The following is a 27377-nucleotide window of genomic DNA, read 5'->3' as shown; positions in this document are numbered from 1 at the left end:
CAGCGCTAAGGCCCACATTCACGGGATTGATGTTTCACTATGTATTATTAAAGGTTAAAATGTTAATCAAATGACTTTGAGTAGGGAATGAAACTAGGAACGAAGCTAAAAGGGAAGTGATTAAGACTCATACATACTTATTCTCACATTTTCTCTCTCCTGAATTGTCTCTCTCTTTCCTAAAAATGGTCGACCCCCTCTCTGTTAATCGAGCTAGGTATTTATAGAGATTGAGTGTGGGGTCTTCTTCTAGGGACATCAGTATCCTTATCGTCTTGGATTCTGTGTCGATCCCGATGATGTCTTCGTGATATACCGATGGCTCCAACGGTATCCTACTGTAACGCTGGGTCGCCTTTCTCTCCTCCAAAGGATAGTTGACACGTATCCTATGCTCGTATTATTTAATGCGGGTGGTTGGGTAGTCCACACGCGTCAGACAGCTGACTGATGTCCCTGTCACACCCTTGTCAGTGAGGTTTATCCTCGCCCTTGATCTTGGATCTTCATTGGGATGATAAAAAGTAATCTTTTAGAGCTTTATAGGGTACTTCACGGCGCTTTTATCATCAGGTGCTCCTCGATCTGTCATCGTCGGATCTGTATGATGATGAATATGTGGCAGATGATAGAAGTACCTGTCGTTTTAGTGTTGCGGCGTGGCATCATTGTCTTGATGCCCCTCATGCTGATGTAGCACACATATCTTCTTCTTGGCGCGTGGTTGATGACGGATTATGTGTATACATAAATTCATAAGGATACTTCATGAACTAAAGAGAAGTAATATGTCAACTATCAAGACTCTAACATTGTTAAAACATCCGACGAACTAAAACAGTGCGAGGCAGTATTGGAGCTATATTTTAAAGAAGAGGAGTTAAATTAAAAAATATACCCCATCATATGGGGCAAACTAGAACTAAAAACTCTTTCTTTTTTTTATGAAATAAAACTAAAAACTCACATTCTAAAAGATTGTATGTGTAAATGGTCTTGAAAATTGTAGTTACTAGAGAACTATACTTTCATTTTTTTAAAACTTCTATAATGGACTCGGTAAAAAGGGGAAAAACATATACTTTCTGTTTTTGGAAATGAGGAATTATTAGTAGAAGGAAGAGTCAAGGGAAGACAATGTAGATATAATGTGCATAATTTTAGGCGTAGAAGAAGTGGAAAACCTATGAATAATACGCAACCTTTTGGCTTTTCGCCTTTTCAAGAGCTCGGCTAATGTGGCTTGTGGACTATTTAAAACGTGGTTTCGGGTATTTGTATAATTTGAAGGCAAGGTTTTCTTTTTCGTTTTTCATTTTTAATTTCTTGAAACTGTCCTTTCTATCTCCAAAAGGGACATCCCTAGAGCTAGAGGTCACATAATGACATGAGGGCAGTTCTTAAGGGAGATATAAGAGTACACAAGTGAAGGATCAAGGATATTGCGAGGTATCCCCGAAAACACTAGGAAAATCCTCCTTTGGCTCTGGACACCGTTGGACAACCAACTGTATAATGTTGTTTGCACGATCAGTAGGTCGATTCTTCGATGAATATCATTTTTCTTCAATCCCTGTTCCCTGATATGGCCGTAAATATAAAATAAGACATAATAATAACAACAACAACAACAAAAAACTAACTATTTCTGTTTTCAAATGACTTGTGAATTCCATTCATTTGTAATGTATTACTTGGTCTTGTGACTCTTACGGTAAATCACGTACAATTTACGTGTAAAAAGTCATCTCTCGTTCATAATCAAGTCACTCAACCCCAGCCTCATAATTTATCTAAATCAATCTCAGCAGGTCACTGAACACATTTGTATTCATGGGGATTATGAAAGTTCTATTTTTCCGGCGATAACATGGTTATACTAATTCAGAGCTGAAATATTCAAGAAACTTTAAAAAATGACTTGGATGCATTACATTGACTAGTAAGGTAAGACAGTCCGTGAATTTGGATTCTTTTAGGATATAATGATATGATATCTTTTCTCCAATTCTGATAAGAATTCACCATTTTGTAACGAAGATCAACGCCATTACTGATCGTTATAAAGATTATTTACATCTCTAGGCTCCCTGCTCCTTTATTTATTTTCCTCCTAAAATCAAACACTGAAATTCAACGTAATGTTAATCGATTTTGCTATCACGCCGACTTAGAGGTACTATGGGGAACAAGTTGTCACGCTGTGTACGCCCTGTTTCACAGTCTATCTATCAATTGCGCAGGAGTGAGAGTTTATCTGAAGAAAAGCAGTTTTTGTCATAATCTTTCTTTCTTTTTTTTTCTTGATGGGTTTGATAGTTCAGATTTCTAGCAGATGAGTATTATTTTTTTATCAAAATTGAAAGAATCGTAGCAGATTATACTTTTGGAAACCTGAAACCAAGAATTAAGGTCAACATATATGGTCCTTTTGATCCCAAGTACAAAATTAAAATTATCTATCGCGATTTCTTTATCGTAGTAAATTAATAAATGGAGAATGACACCTTATTCTTCCACTGCCACAGGTTTCAGAAGGTCTGAGAGAACTATTAAATGGCGAATCAGTTAACCTCATATTTGGAATCTGTTTCAATAGAAGTCAGGGCTGGACAGGTTTGTTTTGACAAATGCTCAGTTGAGAAATTATGTATCCATATACTATGAGACTGGTTTTAATTTCGAATTCAGGGAACTGATCTTTCATTTTTATTTTTCTTATTGTGAATTCAGTGAGGGAGAACAATTTACATTACATAGACCGTAAAGAAAAAAACAACCCGAACGCCTATGAAAGAGCCATAGCTATTATCGGCAGAACAATAAATGACATCCATGCGGATAATCAGTCAATATATTGCTTTGGCTTTGGGGATGGTACTGCCTTCTTGGTTAATTTGCTTGATGCTTCTCTGATTTCGATTTTCTTTTGAATCTTGAGGTCATTTTTATTTTTATTTATGTTACAAATTTTCACAGCTACGACACATCACCTGGAAATCTTTAGATTTTCTGATGAGCCCTGCGAAGGAGTTGACGAAGCATTAATGCAATACAGACATGCTGCAAAAAATGCACGACCTACAGGCCAGTTTCCTTACTTTGTCCTTTGAGGCTTGATCTTCTTTTCATTTTTGCGGCTAATAGTTTCATTTAATTGTGGCAGAAAGAGTATCCTACGGTCCAATTATTCGTAAGGCCACCTGCATAGCTGGTGAAAAGCGTGACCAGCACCATTTGTTGGTTATACTTGCTAGTGAGACGGTACGTTAGAACTTTCATGCACATTATACCTTTGCACCATTTCAGACACTTTTATTTTGTCGTGCATCTATATGAATTAATTTGAGGGGTGCCTGTGGTCCGAGTAAGATAATTGTTTGCGTTATCAATCATGGTTCGATAGACATGTAAAGACCTTCACATAATCACATGAAAAAACTTGACACTATCATCTGGTGCTTTAATTAAGAAAACTGAATTTCACATTGGCGATACTCCCCCAGGACCCGCACTTATTTTTGACACCAATGGTGGTTACAGGTATCAAGGAGTTTTGATACGAAGCGTGGACAGCTAAGCCTTGACGAGAAAAATACTTACCATGTAATTAAGGACGCAAGGTTCGGACATTTTCATTTCGTTCTCTGTTTTTTTAGCTTGGTCAAGCCATTGTTTATGGACATTTTCATTGCAGAAAATTTCGTTTCTCAATTGTCCTGGTTGGCGTTGGGGAGAGACAAATGACAACATGAAAAACGGACTTGGGATCTCTCGTTGCTGTAGATACAACAGTTTCAAGGCATGTCACCATGTCAGTTTACATATGGATGTTATATTGCAGTTCATCCTTATAGTTTTGTCCAGCTATAAATTACTAGCTAGCTCCAAAAATTAAGCAGTTTCTAGCGTTCGTGTTTTCAGAAAATACTAAGGGCAGCTCAAGGTTTAATTGCATTCTTATTTCTTTTGGAGTTTGTGGACTATACACAAATCATGAGAGATTCACCCGCTGGGAGAAAAGAGACAGATTTTTGTCTTGCGGTCACTGAAAATCTCCCTAGGCATATTACACAGACTGCGAATTTGTCGAGGTGATGATGAATATTCACTTATGTTACGGTATCTGGATTCTGTCTTAATAAGCTTCTCTTAGTTTGATATTCCCTCCGATTTTGGAAAAAAATATATTTTTAAAGGTGATAATAATATCTCTTTTCTGGAATTGAGAAAGTGTTTTTCCATGTGAAAGTAAGTTTTGGACCTTGAACATTATGTAAACGTACTGACAAATTTTTTTGTTTCTATGTAGATCTAACTTACATCTTGTTTGTTTGCAGCTGACTCGGCGTCTGGATCTGAGTCAATCTCTGACTCGGGCCGAGTCAGCAGTCAGACCGTTTGTTTTGCATTTTGAGTCAGATCTGACTCGACCTATGACTCAGACAAAACCCCAGACTCGACCCGTTTGAGTCAGGTAACAAAATACCCCTGACTCACGGGACCAAATCACTAACTCACGTTTTTTGAGTCAGATGAGTCAGATCTGACTCAAAATAAACATATTGAGTCAGATCCAGATGAGTCAGGTGATTTCACTCAGATACAGATGACTCAGATCCAGACGACTCAGATGAGTCAGGAGTAAACAAACATAGTGTTAGTCCCGGTTGAAGTGCCTCCTTCCAATGATTTTCTACCTTAATCTCGACTTCGTCGAATACTGCCCAGCTTTGCTTATCCGATTTCCATGTATATACACCGTTTTCCTTTATTTTTATGTCTGTTTATTGCAAGTGATTGATGTAATTACAAGTGACAAGTAAACGAGCAAGAGGAGGATTCATGGACACTCTTAGATGGACATTGTTATACATGATTTGCACCATTGTTATAATATTCGATAGTCTACCAATATTTTAATTAATATTTTATTGGGTCACGTCACCAATAAATAATTCGTCGAATTGAGCAATACTTGCTCAGTTACTCGAATATTGATCCAACTATCAATATTCAGTAATTTATCAGTAATTCATCGAATTGAGCAATACTTGCTCAGTTGCTCGAATATTGATCCAACTATCGATATTCAGTGATTTGTCGAATTGAGCAATACTTGCTCAGTTGCTTGAATATTGATCCAACTATCAATATTCAGTAATTCATCGTTGAATTTACAATCTTTGCTAATACGCGCATGTCAACATCATTCAAAGAACTACGTCTCAACAGACATGTTCAATCCATGAATCACTGAGCATTCTTCACTCATGTTCAATTCAACAAAACTTAGATTCACTGTCTAATCAGTCAAAAATTGACTAATCAGTACACGTCTGTCATGCAGACTCCAAGATTCGTGAGACATCAATCACGTCACATGGGGGGATACCGATTAGGGTTTTGGTCTGGCGGCCTATGGCACGTGGATTCATCCACAATGACAAATGTGAGTAAGTCATGCAAACGGTTGAAGGAGTTAGCAAAGTAGTGGGTGCACGATCAGTCAAGTCTCCACATGACATGGAACTGACTTTACCACGATCTTTCACTTTCCCATGCTTTCATTCCAAAAACCGTCACACTTACTGGGATCAAGGTGTTCACTATTCTGACAATATAAATAAGTCTCTGAATCTATGATTGAGGGACAACAACACTCGTCTACACATAATTTTTCGAGCAATTACTTTAAAAAATTCATCAATCTACCAGATTTATTTGAACTCATCAGTTCACAGAATACTTGCAGAAACCTTCAACACATCCACAATCCTTGATCATCATTGATCCCACACAATTCTCAGCTTCCCTCTCACATATCAACCCATCTGCCTCTTTGTGATCGAATTGACTCTGGAACGACCATTGACTTGGTTTAGGCCGGAGTCATACAGATTGATCTCTCGAACGCATCTGTATAAGGTTGAACAGTTTTCTCGGTTGAGGAGTCTCGACAACACGCTCATCTCTTCAATTCCCTGAAAAAACAACGAATGGTTTTTCCCCATCCACAGTAGTCCATGTAACTACAAGTATCAATATGATATGATACTCCCTCTTAGTTTATGCCTTACTCTTTCGTTAGATATGACGTTTAAGCACCAATGTCTTTTCCCTTAGTGATACCAATCAATATAAATCAATACCAGTATCACTTGTTTACTCCATATATTTCTCCCTTTTTGTCACAAAATGACAAAGGTACGAGCAAATAAAGTACAAACCGAAAGGATCTTACTAATCTCACAAGACTTGCACTCTATAGTTAAGCACGAGGGTTCCACACACCATTTTTGATAACCAACATCAAAACCGAAACGACAAAGTAATTTTGTTTTGATATGTTACCAAGGAAACAATTTCCCGGAGCGATTTTCCCTAATAGTTTAACAAACCAAAAAATCGACTAAACATCTTAGTTCCTTTGCTAAACCGATTGTACAAATACAATCGCTTGTTCGATAAGACCAAAATAAAGATAACTTTATTTTCTCATCAGGTTCTAATTATCCATACAACTTAGACCTTTAACTTTTAAACAAGACAAGTACTAGGTTAGTTAACTAGCATTTCTTGTTAAGGAATTCGATTAGACTTGAATAACCGAAACCTCCACTTTGATAAGTCTAACTAAGATCAGAATTAACTTAGTTTCTCTTATCCGGAATCGAATTGGACTAAACAATTCATCCTGAAAACCTTTCCCTTTGTTAAGCCATAAACAATTCATACAATCCAAATAAATCAACTTGTATAATTATTTGCCTCAACCGGAAGCAATTGAAACAACATAGACATTAAAGTACCACAATTGCACCGAAATTATTGTAGGCCTAAACGATTGATACCAAACAATAAAGCAAGATAACAATAGTTTTTCTTAACCGGAAACAATTGAATCACACACATATCCATATACAAATAATGGAATAAAACATCAATTGTAGCGAAATTTTGTTAAGCAAAAGCAATAAATATACGCAATAAAATTAGGCTTTTCTTAAATAGGAAAACGATTAACTAACAAAGTCATTACCTAAAATTTCGCATCCTCTCCAATATGTTTGCATCTTATTTCTAGGGAGAATTGATAACGAAATATCATTATGTTGTCATCCTTATGCAAAACAAAAGAATAACAGCAACCAACCTTTACCGGAGAAAGGTTGAAAACCGGTTTTAACTATTGCAAGCAAAAGTTGAAACCCCGAAACACATATGCTTTTATGCTAAACCAAACGATTCAACATATTGTGACTTTTTCACATATTGTTTAAATCATGATCCCTCATGATCCTTTGATAAAGCCTACCAACATTGGCTAGAATTTAATCCTGCTAAACCAAAAAGTCACCAAATCCATAAGGGTTCACAACATATGAGATCGAATATTAAGGTCATGAAAATCGAAATCAAACATCCCATAAACATACATAGCAATAAGATAACGCATTCAAGCACCGGCTATGTAAACCAAAAACTAACACAAGAAAAATTATAAAGTAAATAATTTTATTCATAATAAGATAGTTTTATTCCAAATAGACTTTATTGAAGTAATCAAAACTAATCTCTATTTTTCAGCAGATTTTTCAAAGATCATCTGCAATTTCCTCAAATTTTTCAGGATCATCATCAACAGCTCTCGTCTGATATCTCGGATTATGCACACAATACCTTGATTATGTTCACAGGCTAAAGCATTAACCTTTCGATTAATATTTCGAGCATACTCCCTGTTACCGATTCCAAGTTTAATCAGCTTTCTTTGGTTACGGATAACAGTTCTTAGTAGTGTTGCCTGTCTATGATGAGTTTCAATAGTACTGAGGAGGACTTGACGTGGATTGATAATATCAATCTTAGCATCCAAATTATTTTGGAAAAGGAGATGATTCACATCTTCCTTTTCATTTACGATATCTTCACAACCAGATTTCTTGAAGGTATCATCAAGATGAATAGTTTCCTTAGATTTTATTCCAATCAAGGCTTTCAGAAGTTTTGCTTGAGATATGGTTTGAGAATACATCCTTTATTATAAGTTCTCGGACACGTTGAGTACATATACTTGAAATATCTTTAACACATACCAAACATAAATATCAGCCTTAAATAAATAATTATGACAAGATTTGAAAAGATTTTCGCATCTTATGTGTTGCAGAAACACAACTTTCTCCAAAAAGAGATTATCTTCAAGATCAGTATCAAGAGATACTTTAGATAGAAAAATTTTCATGTTAGCACGAGTTGTTTGCTTTACAACTTTTCTACACAAGGAGACAGACCATCGTCTTTATGTAGATTGTGTAAACTCTCTATGCTGAATAAGAGATTATTGACAGGATACAAATTTCCCCAGATATGTGTGCTTCCTTACATCAGAGATTGGGCATTGTAAGGATGCACAATTCAACACAACTAAGCGTTGGGGCGAGGATCTTCCTCACTAAATACCTTTCGAGGAATTTCTTCCTTCTTTATTTTAGGGACATTATCATGATCCCTTGTGTGGGTTTCGAACCCATCCTCTTCATCAGGAATATTGCGAGATGTTATATTCTTGATTAAATCTTGTACCCAGGATGGTATGTTCCTTGAACTTGACCCTGTGTGGTCTAGATCTTCCATCCGACATAGTGCTGATGTCTTTGGTTCAAGACATTCTATATGTCCTCTTAATGTATCCATAAAAAAGAGGGGGTACAACAACCACACCCAATATTTCGCTTAGCAATCTGTATGGACTAACTCTAATATACTTACAAGAGAATCAAGTAGATTCAATCTCAATAACGTATATCAAAGAGTCATATCTCTCTTTCTCGATTCAATTCTTACTCAAACAAATAGAAATCTGCGAGTTTAATTGAATACAAGAGAAATCACTTGAACGGTACCAAACCAATTTTCAAGTATCAATCAATGTAAATCAACAAGCAAACGTAGGATATTCTAATTGATTGATTCAAACGGACAACCTGTGATATTTCAATTATATAACAAAATATAATGCGGAAAATAAATAACACAGACACCAGAAGTTTTGTTACGAGGAAACCGCAAATGCAGAAAAACCCCGGGACCTAGTCCAGACTGAAAACACACTGTATTATGCCGCTACAAACACTAGCCTACTACAACCTAACTTCGGTATGTACTGTAGTTGAACCCCAATCAATCTCACACTGATCCAAAGTACAGTTGTTCTCCTTACGTCTCTGATCCCAAAAGGATACTACGCACTTGATTCCCTTAGCTGATCTCACCCACAACTAAGAGTTGCTACGACCCAAAGTCGAAGAATTTAATAACCAAAACTGTATCACACAGAAAAGTCTACGGTAATAGATAAGTTTGTCTCCCAAAGAAATACCTACGAGTTTTGTTCCGTCTTTTGATAAATCAAGGTGAACAAAAACCAATTGATAAACCAGACTTATATTCCCGAAGAACAACTCAGTATTATCAATCACCTCACAATAATCTTAATCGACGCGGCGAAAGAAGATATTGTAGAATCACAAACGATGAGACGAAGATGTTTGTGATTACTTTTATATCTTGCCTATCGGAGATATCAATCTCAAGCCAATCGTTACGATTGTACTCAATATGATATGAACAGCAAGATCAGATCACACAACTATGAGAAAGTAGTATCGGTCTGGCTTTACAATCCCTATGAAGTCTTTAAGTCGTTAACCTATAGGGTCTCGAGAAGAAACCTAAGGTTAAAGGAGAATCGACTCTAGCTTATACAAATAATATCACATAGTAGGTGTGGGGATTAGATTTCCCAGTTGCTAGAGTTCTCCCTTATATAATCTTTCAAATCAGGGTTTGCAATAAATGTTAGCTTAGTAACAAAGCATTCAATATTTAGCGTTAGATGAAAACCTGATTAGATTCAAGCTAATATCTTTCAACCGTTAGCTCGAAAACTTAGCTTGTTACACACAAATGAAATGCACGATTTTAGGTTTGTGTAACCGTACCCAAACATGTACATTCGTTGGTTCAACAGTAGTTAACCAAATGGTTAGCCATATGAGCACTTTCATATCAACCATATTCTTCTTTACCATAACTAGTTCAAATGAACTAGTTAGAGAGTTGTTCAATTGCTTAGATATTATAGAAGTATACAAGACACAATTGAATAAAAAACGATTTGATTCACTCGAATCGATTCATGAACTTTATAGCCACGATTTGTAAACTTGCATTCCTTAGTTTATATAAGTATAAGTTCACGAATAATCGTTTTTAGAAAATAACCAACCTAAGTACGCGGACTAGGTACGCGAAATTAAGTACCCGGAATAAGTTTGTAAATGATTTACGAACTCCAGCAGATTTTCTCGGGAAGAGAACCTCCGACAGTTCGTGGACTCTGTTCCGGTTTTCCTGAGCAGAAAAGTACGCATACTTTGGTTCAAGGAATAAGGACTTATACATATATGTGTTACCACAAAATGCTTATATCCAAAAATGGTTACTTAATCTAAACTCTCATTTCAATCATTGAAACATTCTTATAGGACGTTATATAGTTGTTGTTCACAAACTATTTTTCGTCAAAGTCATTTTCAAGTAATTGAAACATAATATGACTTTCGTCACTAGGTAAAGATGAACTTGGCCAAAGCGAAAGCTTACCAACACATATTTCGAGAAATAGATAAGCGAGATAAGCTCGGCTCGAAATAGTGAATGTGTATAATTAAAGTCTATATAGCAAAACGACTTTTGTATCAAGATGGGAGATAGAGTAGATAGACTTTTGAGTGATAGATAAGTTCAATTCTCCACATACCTTTTAGTCGATGAAGTTCCAGCAGTTCCTTGAGTAGTTCTTCGTCTTGTATGATGATCGACATGGAGTTCTTGAGCTCAACTACACTTTGTATCCTAGTCCGAGACTTAGCTATAGTAAACTAAAAATCAAGACTTGTAGTTTTGATCACTAAAATTGACAAACATGCTTGAGATATCAACGCATGCGAGTTCGACCGAGCAGTGCTCTAACAATCTCCCCCTTTGTCAATTTTAGTGACAAAACTATTAATACATATGGAATACAAAAATAGATAAATAAACTTGTGTAGCTCATATTCCACATGCCTAATCTTCAGCATTACTCGAAATCTTCGTCACTTCCAAGTACTCCAATGATTCCAAAGGTTGTAAGTTTAGCATTATCGTTTTGGAAAATCCGTAGCTATAACAATGAGAAAACAAGAATTCTCAATCATTGTTACACAGTGTCATAGTATTACTACATAGCATCAAAGTTCAATTTTATCACAACTTCGACAATAATACCATGGTGATATCTATCACTCCCCCTTAGTCAATACTCCATCTCACATGGAAACCACTCCCCATTACATAATGATCCGAAAACCATATGTATTTGTAGTGTGAACTACACATTAATTGTCCCTATTTTTGTCAATAAAATTGGCAAAGGTACGAAAACGGGATCCTAATGAAAATTTTCATAGAGACATTTCATAACCAAAAGCAAGCACATATCAATCTATTTAGATGCAATCATAAATCCGGAGCTAAATGCTTTCATCAAGGAGTTTATTAAGATACAAGATAACCCCTATAATATTCCACAGCCGCACTCTCCACAAAGATTTGGAAATTAAGCACAAGTTCAATTAAGAACTCTCCCCCATAAAATGTCATCCCCGAAAGAACAACAAGAGCGACCTTAATTTCACGATAAAATAAGGATTTCTTTGGACATAACAAATCACATACGAATATGAATTTGAATCCAAATAATACTCAATTAAATTAACCACAATAAAACCCATGATTAATCTAATCAGAAATGCTCAACATAAGAGAACTTACGGAGCCGCACAGTATATACATAAAATAAGGATCGGGGAAGATCAATACTGCGGAATAGACAAGGATTCATTCTATTTTCCATCATTATTTTCACAATGACATACAATAGACATAATCCTCGTAAACAAAAGTTCATCCTATCTTCCATAAATAATGACATAATAGGATTCAAACTTTTGTAATGCCAAAATCTCATTCATTCTTCTATCAATACATGTATATCGATATATGAAAGACTTAACTTTTGACAAAGTATGGGACAATCATAGTTCACGGATGCAAACACACATATCCCATAACATATTTTAATATATAAAACCATAAAGATTGATACTGCAAAAATCATCTTCCAAACAATTTTATAATTTAAACAAATAAACCTAAAAACAGGAAGATGAAAACGTTTTACATAGCTATGTGTAATCACAATAATTGCTATTCCAAACTCTAGTTATTCTTCTAAATAAAACAAGAATAAAATTCCCATAAGAAGATTTACTAGACATTAAGACCTTTGAAGAATTCTTTATCGTCCATGAACTCCTTGTCGTCAACAGCCATTGGGACATAAAGTTCATGAAGATAGGAGTTAATATCAATAAACCATCTTGACTGATGTCGAACCAGGGCCTTCTGAATCTCATGAGTCTTGAACACAAAAGCCTTTATTTGTTGAATATCCTTATGCATATCCGTCAACACTTCAAGAACATCAGAAAAATTCTGAGAATTTGAAGGAACAGCTCTTGGCTTCCTCAGATTCCTTCTTTTTCTTTTCAATGTCGGAGATAACGGAGATTTCTCTTTTTCCTTCATGATTGATGGCTTGACAATCATATTAACATCTTTTCCATCAGAAGACATAATGCTTGGAGTATCCATAAACGTATGGGTTTATGAGAGGAAATCACAATTTAAACTCAACAAGTAGTCTCAAGATAAAAAAAGGTTCCAGGGAAGGAAAAAGGAATGTAGGGTTGCGCAAACTTTTTAACAGGTTCGTGCACGTATAATTCTGAACCCTAGAGAGAGTAGAATTGTCGAAAATAACCCTCATTTCGGCAGAGAATTCCAAAGAAAAAAACCTAAGAAAAGAAGAAAAAAAACTTTTCCTAAAGCCTGAGCGATACATAACCATGTCTCTTTTGATCAGGCACATGAGACAAGATCTTCAAATCAACACAATCATGTTGTGTTGCGGTGAACAACAATTTATCCACCATGTTCCTCTTGATAGGAATCCACAGACCTATGTCTATCAAAACGATTTGACCATACTTTCTTCCTCTAATGGTCTTATTTTGTCTTTGGAAACTAACTTCTTAGACGGAGATAAAATCTTACATACCTCAGCGGTCTTCTGAGCAAGTTTAAGCTTGTTTGCTAGACGATTTGCTCTTCGTTGAAGTTTGTTGACATGTCTCAATTTGTGTTTGTACTTGTAACACTTTGATAGTTCATGAACTTTGAGTGAACAATATGAGCACGTCAATCTTGGATATAGTTCAGGCATCTGAGACGTGCAAGCTGTAAGACACATAGAAGAACCTGAAACATTATACACAAAGTTTCCAATAGAAAGGTCAATTTTATCTTCCAGATTGGTTGAGTTTTCTTCTAAAAGAATATCAATATTGATGTGTGTATTGCTACAGTTATCAAAATAAATATTTTCACAAATAAGTGCAACACTTGATTTTTCGTCTTCATTAGAATCATAATTGTCAGACATTTCATCAAGAGTTGCAACAAGACCTTTGTTCCCAGTGTATTTCTTTCGATTTGGACACTCATTTGAAAAATGACCAAAGCCTTTACACTTAAAGTACTGAGGCATACCATCGTCATCAGTTTCATCAATATCCCTATTTTTAGGAGGAACACGATTATGAGGTTTATCTGATGACTTTGATTTATCTCTGGAAAACCGTCTACTTCTCTTGAAAAGAAGATCCCCAAACTGTCTTGTGATCAACGAGACTGACTTGTCAAGATCTTCATCTGATGAATCAGCCTCAGAAAGATCATCTTCAGAGATATAGATACTTTTACTTTTATCAAGTAATCTAGTGTTCTTTAGTGCTTTGAAAGCAACATCCTTACTAGACTTGGACGTATGCTCATGATCAAAGATCTTTAGCTTCCCAACCAGAGTATTTCTGGAAAGCGTTGCGAGATTATTTCCTTCAACGACGGCATGCTTCTTAGAATCGTATATAGATGGCAGCGATCTGAGAATTTTCATCACAATGTCCTTTTCAGGAATAGTCTTACCCAATGAAAAAGATGCGTTAACAATTTCAGACACTTTGTGATTAAACTCATCAAACGTTTCTTCATATGCCATCGAAGGTTTTCCCAATCAGAACTTAGGTTTTGAAGTCTAGATATTTTTCTCATTGGTATTTCCTTCAAGTATGGTTTCTAAGATATCCCAGGCTTCTTTAGACTTTATGCACATAGTCACATGGTGCTGAAGATCTATGGTAATCGCATGTATGATAGCATTTAAGCCGTCAGAATTTTGCTTTGCAGCAACAACTTCTTTTGGGATGTATCTACCAATATCCTTCGGTATAGGTACATCGTTGTACGTATTAACTGGAGGTTCATAGCCATTAATAACACGTACCCATGTTTGAAAATCACGAGCTTTAAGAAAAGCACGCATAGTAATTTTCCACCATAGGTAGTTTGAGCCATCGAAGACTGGTGGTACGTTTATGGAGATAGAAATTTTGTCCATAGAGTCAGATTGCTACAAACACAGACTTGTAAGTCCTTTAAACGTGTTTGCCTACTCTAATACCAATTGAAAAAGAGGGGGTACAACAACCACACCCAATATTTCGCTTAGCAATCTGTATGGACTAACTCTAATATACTTATAAGAGAATCAACTAGACTCAAACTCAATAACGTATATCAAAGAGTTATATCTCTCTTTCTCGATTCAATTCTTACTCAAGCAAATAGAAATCTGCGAGTCTAATTGAATACAATAGAAATCACTTGAACGGTACCAAAGACCAATGTTCAAGTATCAATCAATGTAAATCAACAACCAAAGGTCGGATATTCCAATTGATTGATTCAAAAACACAACCTGTGATATTTCAATTATATAACAAAATATAATGCGGAAAAGAAATAACAAAGACGCCGGAAGTTTTATTAACGAGGAAACCGCAAATGCAGAAAAACCCCGGGACCAAGTCCAGATTGAACACACATTGTATTAAGCCGCTACAGACACTATCCTACTACAAACTAACTTCGGTCTGGACTGTAGTTGAACCCCAATCAATATCACACTGATTTAAGGTACAGTTGCGCTCCTTACGTCTCTGATCCCAGCAGGATACTACGCACTTGATTCCCTTAGCTGATCTCACCCACAACTAAGAGTTTCTACGACCCGAAGTCGAAGACTTTAATAAACAAATCTGTCTCACACAGAAAATTCTACGGTAATAGATAAATCTGTCTCCCACGGAAATACCTACGAGTTTTGTTCCGTCTTTTGATAATCAAGGTGAACAGGAACCAATTGATAAACTAGACTTGTATTCCCGAAGAACAGCTCAGTATTATCAATCACCTCACAATAATCTTATTCGACGCGGCGAAAGAAGATATTATGGAATCACAAACGATGAGACGAAGATGTTTGTGATTACTTTTATATATTGCCTATCGTAGATATAAATCTCAAGCCAATCGTTACGATTGTACTCAATATGATATGAACAGCAAGATCAGATCACACAACTACGGGAAAGTAGTATCGGTCTGGCTTCAAAATCCCAATGAAGTATTCAAGTCGTTAACCTACAGGGTCTCGATAAGAAACCTAAGATTAAAGGAGAATTGACTCTATCTTATACAACTATTATCACACACGAGGTGTGGGGATTAGGTTTCCAAGTTTCTAGAGTTCTCCCTTATATAGTCTTTCAAATCGGGGTTTGCAATAAATGTTAGTTAGTAACAAAGCATTCAATATTCACCGTTAGATGAAAACCTGATTAGATTCAAGCTAATATATTTCAACCGTTAGATCAAAACTTAGCTTGTTAGACACAAATGAAATGCACGTTTATTTAGGTTTGTGTAACCGTACCCAAATATGTACATCTAGTTGGTTCGACAGTAGTTAACCAAATGGTTAGCCATATGAGCACTTTCATATCAACCATATTCTTCTTTACCATAACTAGTTCAAATGACTCAAATGAACTAGTTAGAGAGTTGTTCAATTGCTTAGATCTTATAGAAGTATACAAGACATAATCGAAGAAAAAACGATTTGATTCACTCTAATCGATTCATGAACTTTATAGCCACGGTTTGCAAACTTGCATTCCTTAGTTTATATAAGTATAAGTTCACGAATAATCGTTTTTAGAAAACAACCAACCTAAGTACGCAGACTAGGTACGCGGACTTAAGTACCCGAAATAAGTTTGTAAATGGTTTACAAACTCAAGCAGATTTTTCGGGAAGAGAACCTCCGACAGTTCGCGCACTGGGTATGCGGACTGGGTTCGTGGACTCTGTTCTGGTTTTCCTGAGCAGAAAACTACGCATACTTTGGTTCAAGGAATAAGGACTTATACATATATGTGTTACCACACAGTGCTTATATCCAACAATGGTTATATAATCTAAACTCTCATTTCAATCATTGAAACATATTTAGAGGACGTTATATAGTTGTTGTTCACAAACTGTTTTTCGTCAAAGCCATTTTCAAGTAATTGAAACATAATATGACTTTCGTCACTAGGTAAAGATGAACTTGGCCAAAGCGAAAGCTCACCAACACATATTTCGATAAATATATAAGCGAGATAAACTCGGCTCGAAATAGCAAATGTGTATAATCAATGTCTATATAGCAAAACGACTTTTATCTCAAGATGGGATATAGAGTAGATAGACTTTTGAGTGATAGATAAGTTCAAGTCTCCACATACCTTTTAATCGATGAAGTTCCACCAGTTCCTTGAGTAGTTCTTCGTCTTGTATGATGATCGCCACGGAGTTCTTGAGCTCAACTATACTTTATATCCTAGTTCGAGACTTAGCTATAGTAGACTAAAAAATCAAGACTTATAGTTTTAATCACTAACATTGACAAACATGCTTGAGATAGCAACTCATACGTGTTCGACCAATAAGTGCTCTAACAATCCATTCCTTGTTGGAAATTTTTTTCTAAACACTTGTCTAGATATAACTTTCGACATGTCTCTGTAAGAACATCTTCAATAAGGATCTTATTCCTTATTTGTGAATGTTCCAGCGATTGAGTTAGAATTTCACACTCTGTAGTCTGTTGATGAACTTAGTTGCATAGAGCCATTTTTTGTTCCTCATAATATATCAGATTATTTTTAAGACTGAGTGTTTCTCGCTTTCCTTCACAAATTCTTACATTCATTTGAACAATAATTTCTAGGACATCATCTAGGCTGTCAATGGTTTTTTCCTTTTCTGAATAGTTTTGAACATGTTTGAAAAATGTTCCCAACACTTTTCGAAATTAAAAACTTGGGCAAACTAGTGAATTTAATCTTTTTTCACAATTGGAAACAGAAGACTTTTCACTAGAGATTGGACTCGGATCCAAAACATGTTTCTTGAGTTTCGGATTCATTCTTTTCTGATCAGGAACCTGATTCGCAATCAAGCTATTAGTCATAGACTTTTCTTTGATTTTCGAAAAGAATTACAAGAACAATTTCCATTGACCATCTCTGAGATATTATTCTCATTATCTTGACATACGTTAACTGAGTTCTTCATAAGTTTAGCTTTGGTTTTCTTACTTTGACTCATATCTTATAGGTTGGATCGCACCAAACACAGATTGTTAGATATTTTCGTGTTTGCCTGCTCTGATACTAATTGAAAAGACGAGGGTACCCAAATATACCTCAATCTAAAACTTTTCCACCTATAAGTCATTTCTACGAAACTCATTGTCTATGGACTGAGTCGAGAGAATACCACTAATCGGTTCACACTTCGTGTAATCATCTATAGATACGAGATCGAGACAATACAACAACGAAGTATGTTTACTTGATAAAAGGTTCGGATTTACCCAAACACAATAGGATTACTATCAAGTAAATAGGAATAAACGTTTGTGTAATTTACTTTAAATTATAATAACAACAATTATAATTACGGAAAATAAAAGTAAATGACACATCAAGATTTTGTTAACGAGGAAACCGCAAATGCAGAAAAACCCCGGGATCTTGTCCAGAATTGAATACTCTCAGGATTAAGCCGCTATACAAAATCAAACCAACTTCATATAGTTGAGACCAAGCAACTTAACCTATAGTTCACCTAGTTCCGTTTATATTCCCACACCTCCAACTTGTAATAAGTCACGTACTTGGAACAATTCCTTTGGTTCGTATTCCAAACAGTAAAGGAACAACAAATCTGTTTGGTAACAACTCTTTTCAACCAAGTGATATGATTTCGACAAAAGGCTCTTCCGTTTATCCCAATAAACTCCTTTATCGGGTCCTTAGATCTATCTAATAACAAGTACCAAATTAATTGTCAAGATTTTGCAATCAATACTTTTAATCACAAAGAATTGTATTGATGCCAATCTTCTCAACTAATTAATCCAATCTACCACAAGGATAAACCGATTGTAGTTGGATCCTTTTTAACAGAAACAGGTATTGTGCACACCAAAGACTATGAACCCAAATCAGAAATCTTCTTCGTCTTCAAATCTTCTTAGATATTCAATAAACTCCTGCACACAATCAACTTGAATCTTTTGTGATCAATCACATACAGAATAGAGTTTGTTAACAATGGATTATTACAAGACGTCTTTCTACAAACAGTCTAAAGATCCTCGTCGAAAATTTGATCTAGTTTGAGTGAATCTTATATCAGAAGAGAAGATTCTCAAGCATAAACAAATTAGGTGCAATCAAATTTCAACAGTCGTTAGTCAATCAAATCAATCGAAAACTAATAATAAACCGAAATTATCTAGCTTCCCACCAATGGTACTAATAGAGCTTCTCAATCCCAAAGAAGTCTTTAAACCAAGCGGCCGCAAGAAATTTCGCCTAATTTGGTTACTTTCCTCTCTGAATAGGCGGCTCCACCAGTAACAACACAACTAGGTATTTTTGTTGGCTCTGAGGATTAGTTTTCTCGAAATGCAAGCTTTGATATTTATAGTCCAAGGAAGTTTTGACACCAAAGAATTTCCAAAACCGAAAATATTCTCAAGATATGCAATATATTTCCAAATTCGGTTTCCATAATTCCTGGAAATGCTTTGTCAAAATATTGACCGAAAATCTCTTAGAAAATCTCCAACTAGTAAATGCACATTACTAATTTTTATTTCCGAAAATAAAATTAAAAACCTTAATTAAAAGATTCTCAATTTATTTTCGATCCGGGATTTTCCTTTAGCTATTAAGGAATATCTTTGAACAATAAAATATAAGCGTTACTGCACATGTTCAAAGTATGTCGACATCTTAACTTTGTAAATCGTTTTTCATAGTTACTATCTTGGAATCGATTTGCCACACTTCCAAACAAGTTTAGAATTGGTTCATCTGACTTCCAAGAACTATGTGGTTGATTAAGAACACTCAATCACCAAACATGGGTTTCACGGTTCTACCAAAACAAGTTTCGGTTCTACCTCCATGTGGGTACTGAAATTAGTCACACTAGATTTCCAAAATTCGGTTGACTAGGTACTAGGATTGGCTCCCACATATATATGGTACCTAACTTGTATTTGTTGCACATGTCCATAGGATCGGTTCCCAATATCTAAAAACGTGTTGTACATGTTCATAGGATCGGTTCCCAATATCTAAAAACGTGTTTCACCTCTTACAAGGATCGATTCCCCTCTTGTGATCAGTTGCACCTCTTACTAGGATCTGTTCCCCTTTGCCTAGAGTTGGTCATACCAATAACACTAAATCGATCATACCATCTCAGGCGATTACTTAAGATCGGTTTCACTAATAAAAGTCATACCAATACAAAAGTCAGGCCTTGTGAATAGTTTTACCAAGAACATAAACAAGTCATGAGCAGTTATACTAGTCACACATATTGGTAGTTCAAAAGATATGCAATGAATAACAATACCAATAAGCCTAGCGATTTCCCTTTCGATTCACGAAACAAGTTCATGAATTTACTTCCTTTAAACGAATGTAAAACGTTGTTTCCTAGGATGAAATATTCACCTCATACACATACATAATCACGATAGCATTCAAACGATTATGTCGATGTCTTATATACGAAGTTCAAAAGATAAGCGTTATACTTCGTATTGTATTCCCTAATACTACGTCTAACTAGAGTATAATCATTTATGCTTCGCGATTCTTTTTTCAATATGCATGACTTAAAAGATACGTTATGAAATGAAACAGTTCAAGTCAAATATTACTAACCTCAAGTGGAAGGATGATGTTGTCGTTGTAGCTCCTTACTTCTTCACTTATTCAAGTCTTCACGTAATACTTGTAATGTCTCATATCCTAATACTTTCAAGCTAACCTATACGAAGTTGACTCTAGTACATAATCAAACGACTCTTTAAATGAGTTTTGGTTCGCTAAAATATGACAACTAAACTTGATATACCAACGCTTGTTGAGTTCAACCGAGCTATGCTCTAACAGTTAGAGAGTAGTGTAATAAGAGAGTGTAACATAAAATCTTTGCAATAATTTTTTGTTAGTATTTTTGTTAAATATTTGTTTTACGTTTGATTTGTTAGCTATTCTTACACTGACATATTTGACAGTCTGCCAATTGAGCATGTAATATAAATAGTGGACTCTCCCCTCTCTCATTTTTTGAGAAGAGCGGAGAAATGGATTGAAATAGTTCCCTGATATGGTATCAGACTCTTGATCCATTTTTAGAGAATAATTCTTCTCTGCTTTGAAATTTAATTTCTCAGTTCAAAGGAGAATCCATATTCTTCTCAAACTTTTCAACATGTTTCTCTAACCTTCAAACCTCTATTAAAACTTAATTCAACAAATTATATCTTTCGGAAGTCTCGGATTGCTTCATTACTTTATAGATATAATCCTTTTCGATTTGCTTGATGGCTATTTTGTTACTCCAATTAAGTATCTCAAGTCTTCGTCTCTTGGCTCTTCTACAATTAAACGAGATTCTACTTCTTCTTCTGTTGATGAAGAATTTGCTTCAGCGATGTTTCTTCGCTCAATCAAGATCAAGCAATATATCTTTGTTACTTTCTGCATTAATTGAAGAGTTTCATGTGCAAGTTCTTGGTTGTAAAACTTTTTCCTACTATATGGAAGAATTTAAAAAGTGATTATAGTGCAAATACTAAATGTAGATTGGTGCAGCTTAAATCTGAATTTCAAAAGCTCAAGAAAGGATCTGGTTCGATGATTGTTTTCTTCAATAGAGCTAGATCTATTTCACAAACTTGCATAGAATTATCGTGCAGTTCCTAATGAATATTTAATATATCATGTTCTTAAACGCTTATTGGCATAATAGAATTTTTTTCAAAACTTCTTTCAACATTCAATAATTTAATAATTTGGAACCTATTACTTCTACTAATCTTGGATTATGACATTCCGAGGAATCTCGAGTTACATCTTCTGTTTGAATCCTGATTTATTACTGCTTCTGCTAATGTAGTTCATCAACAATCTGCTTCTACGATTCCAATATCAGATAAATCACCTTATTATTGAGGTGATTTTTATCCTTATTGTTAGAGCATCGCTCGGTCGAACTTGCAAGTTTTGATATATTAAGCTTGTTGTCTATGTTATATGTGCAAAATTATATCTTGATTTCTGGTCTACTAAAGTCAAGTCTCGGACTAGGATTAGAGTATGGTAGTTGGGTATCAGATATCACTGAATAACCATTGAAGATTGAAAACTGAAGAACAAACAAACATATTTACGAGAACTTCATCAACAAAGAAGTATGTGAAGACTGACTTATCCTATTTACTCATGGAATATACCATTTTATCTTATGATACTATGTCGTACGATTTGAGTAGATTTAATATTGCAAAAAAGAAATTTCGAATTCAAGTTTGTCTTGGTTAAACTCTAGAAATATGATTCGAGCAATGAATTCTCATGGATCCTTAGCAAACTTAGTTAGAATTATTCAGAAACTATTTTTATTTCAAGTTGATCATTTGAAAATTGCTGAAGCAACAATGCATACTTTTTATAGCTATTGGGAATGTTTCAAATTGAATTATGAGAGAAATAGAACTATTTGGTGCAAGGTACGCATACTTGTGTGTAGTCTGATTGAATTTACCAAACTGTATAAGTCTGCAAACCCTTTACATCTGAGTTAAGGAATGGGGGGTTTGCATACCCTATGACCTGACTTTACGAAATTTCAAGGCTTGCAATACCGGTTTGAAAATCCGTATGGGCCGACTTCGCGAACTTCTAAAGGTTTTCAAACCTATAACAGTTATAGTTTAGCAGATCGGTCACCAACTATTCTATATGACTATGTTTGTTTTTTCTTCAACTCTCACAGACACTTATAAGACAACTTTATTCACAAAGTCACGTTGGACTTGGATCATTGTTTAGTTTTTAGAGTTGTTGAACACCACTATGTGCTTGTAAATTCAAAGACATACTTGCACCTATTAACTATCATCATGCACGGTTCCACAACCGGGCCATATTGAATATTCTTCTGTGTAATTTCAAGGAGGACTTTTCACATGCTTACATGAATTCCTAAACTGGATTCCATCTAAACTAGAAAATGTTTGGTTGAATCTCAAGCTAACCTTAGCTTGAATTCAAAATCCTTGAAAATCTATAAATAAAGAGATCCTCGCAACAAGATTTCTTAATCCCTGACACTGTTGAATCCTAGTTGCAAATCTAGAGTCGTCCTATATAACTTAGATTTCTTTACGAAATTGTATTCTATCATTTAGGGATTGTGAATCCCGGTCAAACTATATTTTTACATGATAGTTCTTGTAACTGGATCTTATTGTAATGGTTATTGTTTGAGTGTTGTGCGGTTGAACCCACCAAGCGTTAGTATCTCTGTTTGGTTGTCATATTTTAGTTCCAAAAATTGAGTCACTTGATTAGATTACTAGAGACAAATTCGTTAGGTTAGACTAGAAATTCTAGAAATGTTGAGAAACTCGTGTTACTCTGAAGAACCGGAAGACGTATCGACATCAATGAACACATCATCGTTCTATTCGAGGTTAGTAATACAAGACTTGACTTGTTTCCATTTCTATCTATGTTGCTTTTAAGTTGTTTATATTGAAAACATAACATGTGAAGTTATATATATGAATCTCTTGTATTAGAGACTTGATTACTACATTAGAGCAAGATGGCATAAACTTAAAAATAAAATGCAGGAAATTCAGTATACTCATGGTTTTTAGGAGGTGAATTTTACAGTCGATACTTTAGCTAAAATGGGTGCAAGACTCAATACAGATGATAAGATTATATGTTTCGGTACACCTGATTCTTTAAGTCTTATAGAGATGCCAGATACAACTTATTACAGATTTTATAGTTAGCCTTTTGTGTTACTTGCTTTTACTTTTCCAAGTTATTATTTAGATTAGATTATACTGAACAAAACTTTTTGGGATTAAGTAACAATAAATAGTATCAAATATTTTTGAAATATGGGAACAACTTCTTTCTTAGAAGTGGCCAACAATTTAAAGAAATTTTCTGTTGTTTGCTTGCGGTGCAATTACGATGTGGTCGGCGTCTTAATAACTGACTTTTTGTTTCTTTTTTCCATGGGATTAGATGGGGATATTTTTTAGGAAAACTAACTTTATGGTTTTTATGAGAAAAAGTATGAATTCTTTGTAGTTTAAAACTAACTTATAATACGTGTTGATAAATAAAGAGGGGCCACATACTTCACATCATAGCCATCAGAGTTTTCTTGCACGGTGAAACTAGTATATGAATAGAAGTTCTACTAGTAATTCCTAAATAATATAAATTTGAATTTGAATTTTAGTTTCGAAGTGAGAAGAGAGCACAGGTGCACTACAATGATGGTTGGCAGCTTTGGTTCATAAAGGAAATATAGATTTATTTATTTATTTTGATAAAAAAGGAACGTTTTAATTAATGAAAATTCGAGGTTACAATGAGTTTAAGATCGAAAATAAGTGAGTACAAAGTAATAAGAACATACGGTAAAAGTACAATACCGAGAAATCCGACAAGATAAAGAGAAGAATTACCAGAGTAAGACAAATACTAAATCAGAGGAAGAATGATTTTTCTCAGAATTGATTTCCAAACTTTAGTTTGTTTTTCTTCTTTAGAAAGATGTTCTCCTAAAATAAGAGTGATTTGCTCAAATCTCTTGTAACTAGTGATGAAGCTTCCATCGTCAAACTATGAAGATTTCATTGTCGGATAAGTTGATGATGAAGATTTCGCCACCTGAGAAAACAAGGTGAAGATTTCGGCGTTGGAGAGCATCACTATTGATCTTAATACCCAACAAAATGAATCAGCATTAAAGCGAAGATAAACCTCAAAAGAGTTGATAAAACCATCATAATGGTGTAGATAAATAGAAAAGATGATAACAACTAAGCTAAAACTACTACCTAATCTAGAAAACAAGAAATAGTAAAAAATCTGGTCAGATCTGGTCCAAAATTGACTAGATCTGAGCAGAGAAGTCTTGTTGGTGATAATTTTATTGAAGAAGAAGGAGTGAGAGAGAGGAGAGAGGGAACACAGAGTGTTGATAGGAAATATATATTTTACGAAGTTGCGTCGTAGTAGCCAATATTTAGATTATACATAGCAGAACTTTTTGTAAGTCACTGAGAATTTAGATTATACTCAGCAGAACTTTTTTTAAGTCACTGAGAACTTAAGTCAACTAAATTTCGTGATTAAGTAAAAATAAACAATAGCCAATATTTTCGAAATTTCATCCCTAAAAATAGCCAACATTTTAGAGGAATTTTTTGTTTTTTGCTTACACGATGAAACAAACTAGCATATGAAAAGAAGATATATTATTACCAGTAGTTCCTGAATGGTTCAATTTGAGTTTGAATTTTGATGTCGAAGCGAGAGTAGATCAGGGGTGTACTATAACGGTGATTGGCGATTTTGGTTCAGAAAGAAAATCTAGATTTAGCTGTGAACCAACGAGGAAGCAACACATATAAAACAAAAAACTTGGAGGGAAAACTTGGGGCATGAAGCAATTTCGTAAATTTTGCATCAGGTAATGACAATTGTCACTAAAGATGACCGCTTTTTTTGGGGTCTAACTTAGGGACTTTAAAGGGGAATATGATTCATGGTAACGAAATTCTCTTCCCACGATCCATACATATTGTATGTTATAGTGTGTTTTTTTTTCTCATTTCCTTGTCCTATGCGGAATAGAAAAGGCAGGAGAATTTAAAATGTTGTGAGTGTTTTTCTCATTTCACTGTCCTCTAGCAAATAAAAAAGGCAATAGAATTTGAATGAGTAAAGGATTCAATTTTTGAGTCGAAATATTTAAATGAAAGTGCGAAAAAAGAATTAAAAAACAAAGGAAAAAATCAACGAAATATTTAAATGAAAGTGCGAAAAGAAAAATTAAAAAACAAAGAAAAAAATCAACTTAATTGTGAACATACACTCTTTTGAACAAAATTACAATTATTGTACAATGCATATGACCAGCGGAACAAAAGGTAAAATGTGGTTGCCATTGCGCTAATCACACACCAATCCAGACAAGAAGCACCATCGCTATATGCATGAGAGGAAAAGAATCGAACCCCTAACCTCCAATTCAGGAAAGTCATAAAGGAAATCCTCCCACTATGGGTTGGATCAGGTTAGCGCGCAATGTACATGCGAAACAATAAAGACAAACACACACAATATTCGAACTAAAACTTGATGAGATGAAAAACCAAGAGCAGTTTGTCGAAATGGGTCTGGAAGTATGGCTTCTTTTATAAAACCAAATCGGAAAATAGATCTCAATGCATTCGCAAGGTCGAAGACAAGACAGCGTAACACCTCCTAAATATATTGGTGGCACCTTTTTGATAAAACTCATTCAATTCATTCCGCACCAGATTAGTCGTGCACGTCTTATCTCCTCGCACAGTCTCCTTAGTAATTTCTTTTATCAACTCCATGACAGCCTCGTCACTACTGGAAGAATTAACTATGATCCCTTGGCAGCGGAGCTGGTTAACATCTTTAGGCGACTGGATAAGAGATCCCACGAAGTCGAAATAAGAGTTCAAATCCTTGTTTTTGGTACCCTCCCGACGTTCGTATATTATCAAATTGACGAATTTAGGTGCGTTCTGTTTGTTGATGTGGATAATAGGAAGTTCAAGAGTTGCAGTGTTCTTGTCGAAATTGATGTTGTCGTAGCTCTGTACTCTTACACATCTGACACCGTATTTGTGATGAAGTTTGGAAATAGAAATACGTCCATTTTTATCTTCCTGCGGCTGATCCTCCTTCTCCGCACGTTGGCCTTCGGCCAACAATCCCTTTAAATACATGTCTAATAAGTGGAGGCCTGGTTCTATTTTCGGGGCGAACATCATCCATGATAGGATGCTTTGTATGCTCTGCATGAATGTCAGTGACACAAACATTTTAAGGCGCTCCCGGCAGTTCAGACTAAGATGTATAATAGCATGAATACATAAAATTTTGGTTGAAAAATGAGTATTACCTTCTCAGGAAGGCCTTCCGAGACGGAAAGCAACGTCGAGAGCACAAGATAGGGCACTTGGTTTGTATGCATCAACAAGTCTTGCATTATAACCTCGTATATCAAGACATGTCCCTCATGCCCAAATATGGGATCGGTTGCAGCGTAATCAGAATACTTTTGATTACCTCTAGTAACAGACAAGAACTCCAAAAGGAAAACTCCATCCAGCAGCATGAGGATGACAAAGCGATCGTTATCTTGCCAAATTTCGCCAACCGGATCACCATAAGATTCCCGAAATGGATTTACGAATTTCATTAGTGCTTGAAGATAGGAATCGACAGGAAGACCTCCCCTCTTAACAAAGTGACATAGAGCTCTCAATTTGTCGACTTGCATACGATCCAACTGAGGTTTGCCGTAGTGGTGTGGACCAAGGGAGACATTCCTTGGCTCATCATATATTGCTCTTGGATTTCTCCCGTTTGAATTTGTTGGCATCTGGTCAGATATTTTTTTAATATCGTTGAGATCGCAGGAATAAGACTCTGCATGATCCCAGTTGAGGATGCTGTACAGAAATTCAAGTGTTAAATAATCAACCTTTGTCGATCCATGATTAACCTCTTCAAGATTGTCGGGTACGAATCCCATGGCTTCGACACAAAAAGATATCTAAAAATTCACTGAGAATGATTTATATACTG

General features: G+C 35.3%; 2 protein-coding genes across 2 annotated transcripts; one reads left to right on the top strand and one right to left on the bottom strand.

The window, feature by feature from the left end:
* The first annotated feature begins 2181 nt into the window (after positions 1-2181).
* Positions 2182-4198, top strand: LOC113351582 (E3 ubiquitin-protein ligase RGLG2-like). The gene is made up of 8 exons (XM_026595539.1): positions 2182-2205; positions 2320-2412; positions 2529-2616; positions 2734-2877; positions 2980-3087; positions 3167-3264; positions 3544-3623; positions 3698-4198. The coding sequence occupies exons 1-8, from the start codon at positions 2182-2184 to the stop codon at positions 3753-3755; spliced, it is 693 nt and encodes a 230-aa protein (XP_026451324.1). The 3' UTR covers positions 3756-4198.
* Positions 4199-25583: 21385 nt separating this feature from the next.
* Positions 25584-27377, bottom strand: LOC113353686 (UPF0481 protein At3g47200-like). The gene is made up of 2 exons (XM_026597210.1): positions 26689-27377; positions 25584-26581 (listed from the first exon to the last, which is right to left on the bottom strand). Exons 1-2 carry the CDS (start codon positions 27322-27324, stop codon positions 25973-25975), a joined length of 1245 nt encoding a protein of 414 aa, XP_026452995.1. The 5' UTR covers positions 27325-27377; the 3' UTR covers positions 25584-25972.

This window comes from Papaver somniferum, chromosome 2 (genome assembly GCF_003573695.1).
Source record: "Papaver somniferum cultivar HN1 chromosome 2, ASM357369v1, whole genome shotgun sequence".
In the NCBI taxonomy this organism is placed as follows: Eukaryota; Viridiplantae; Streptophyta; class Magnoliopsida; order Ranunculales; family Papaveraceae; genus Papaver; species Papaver somniferum.
This window is presented reverse-complemented; position numbering and strand designations above follow the sequence as displayed.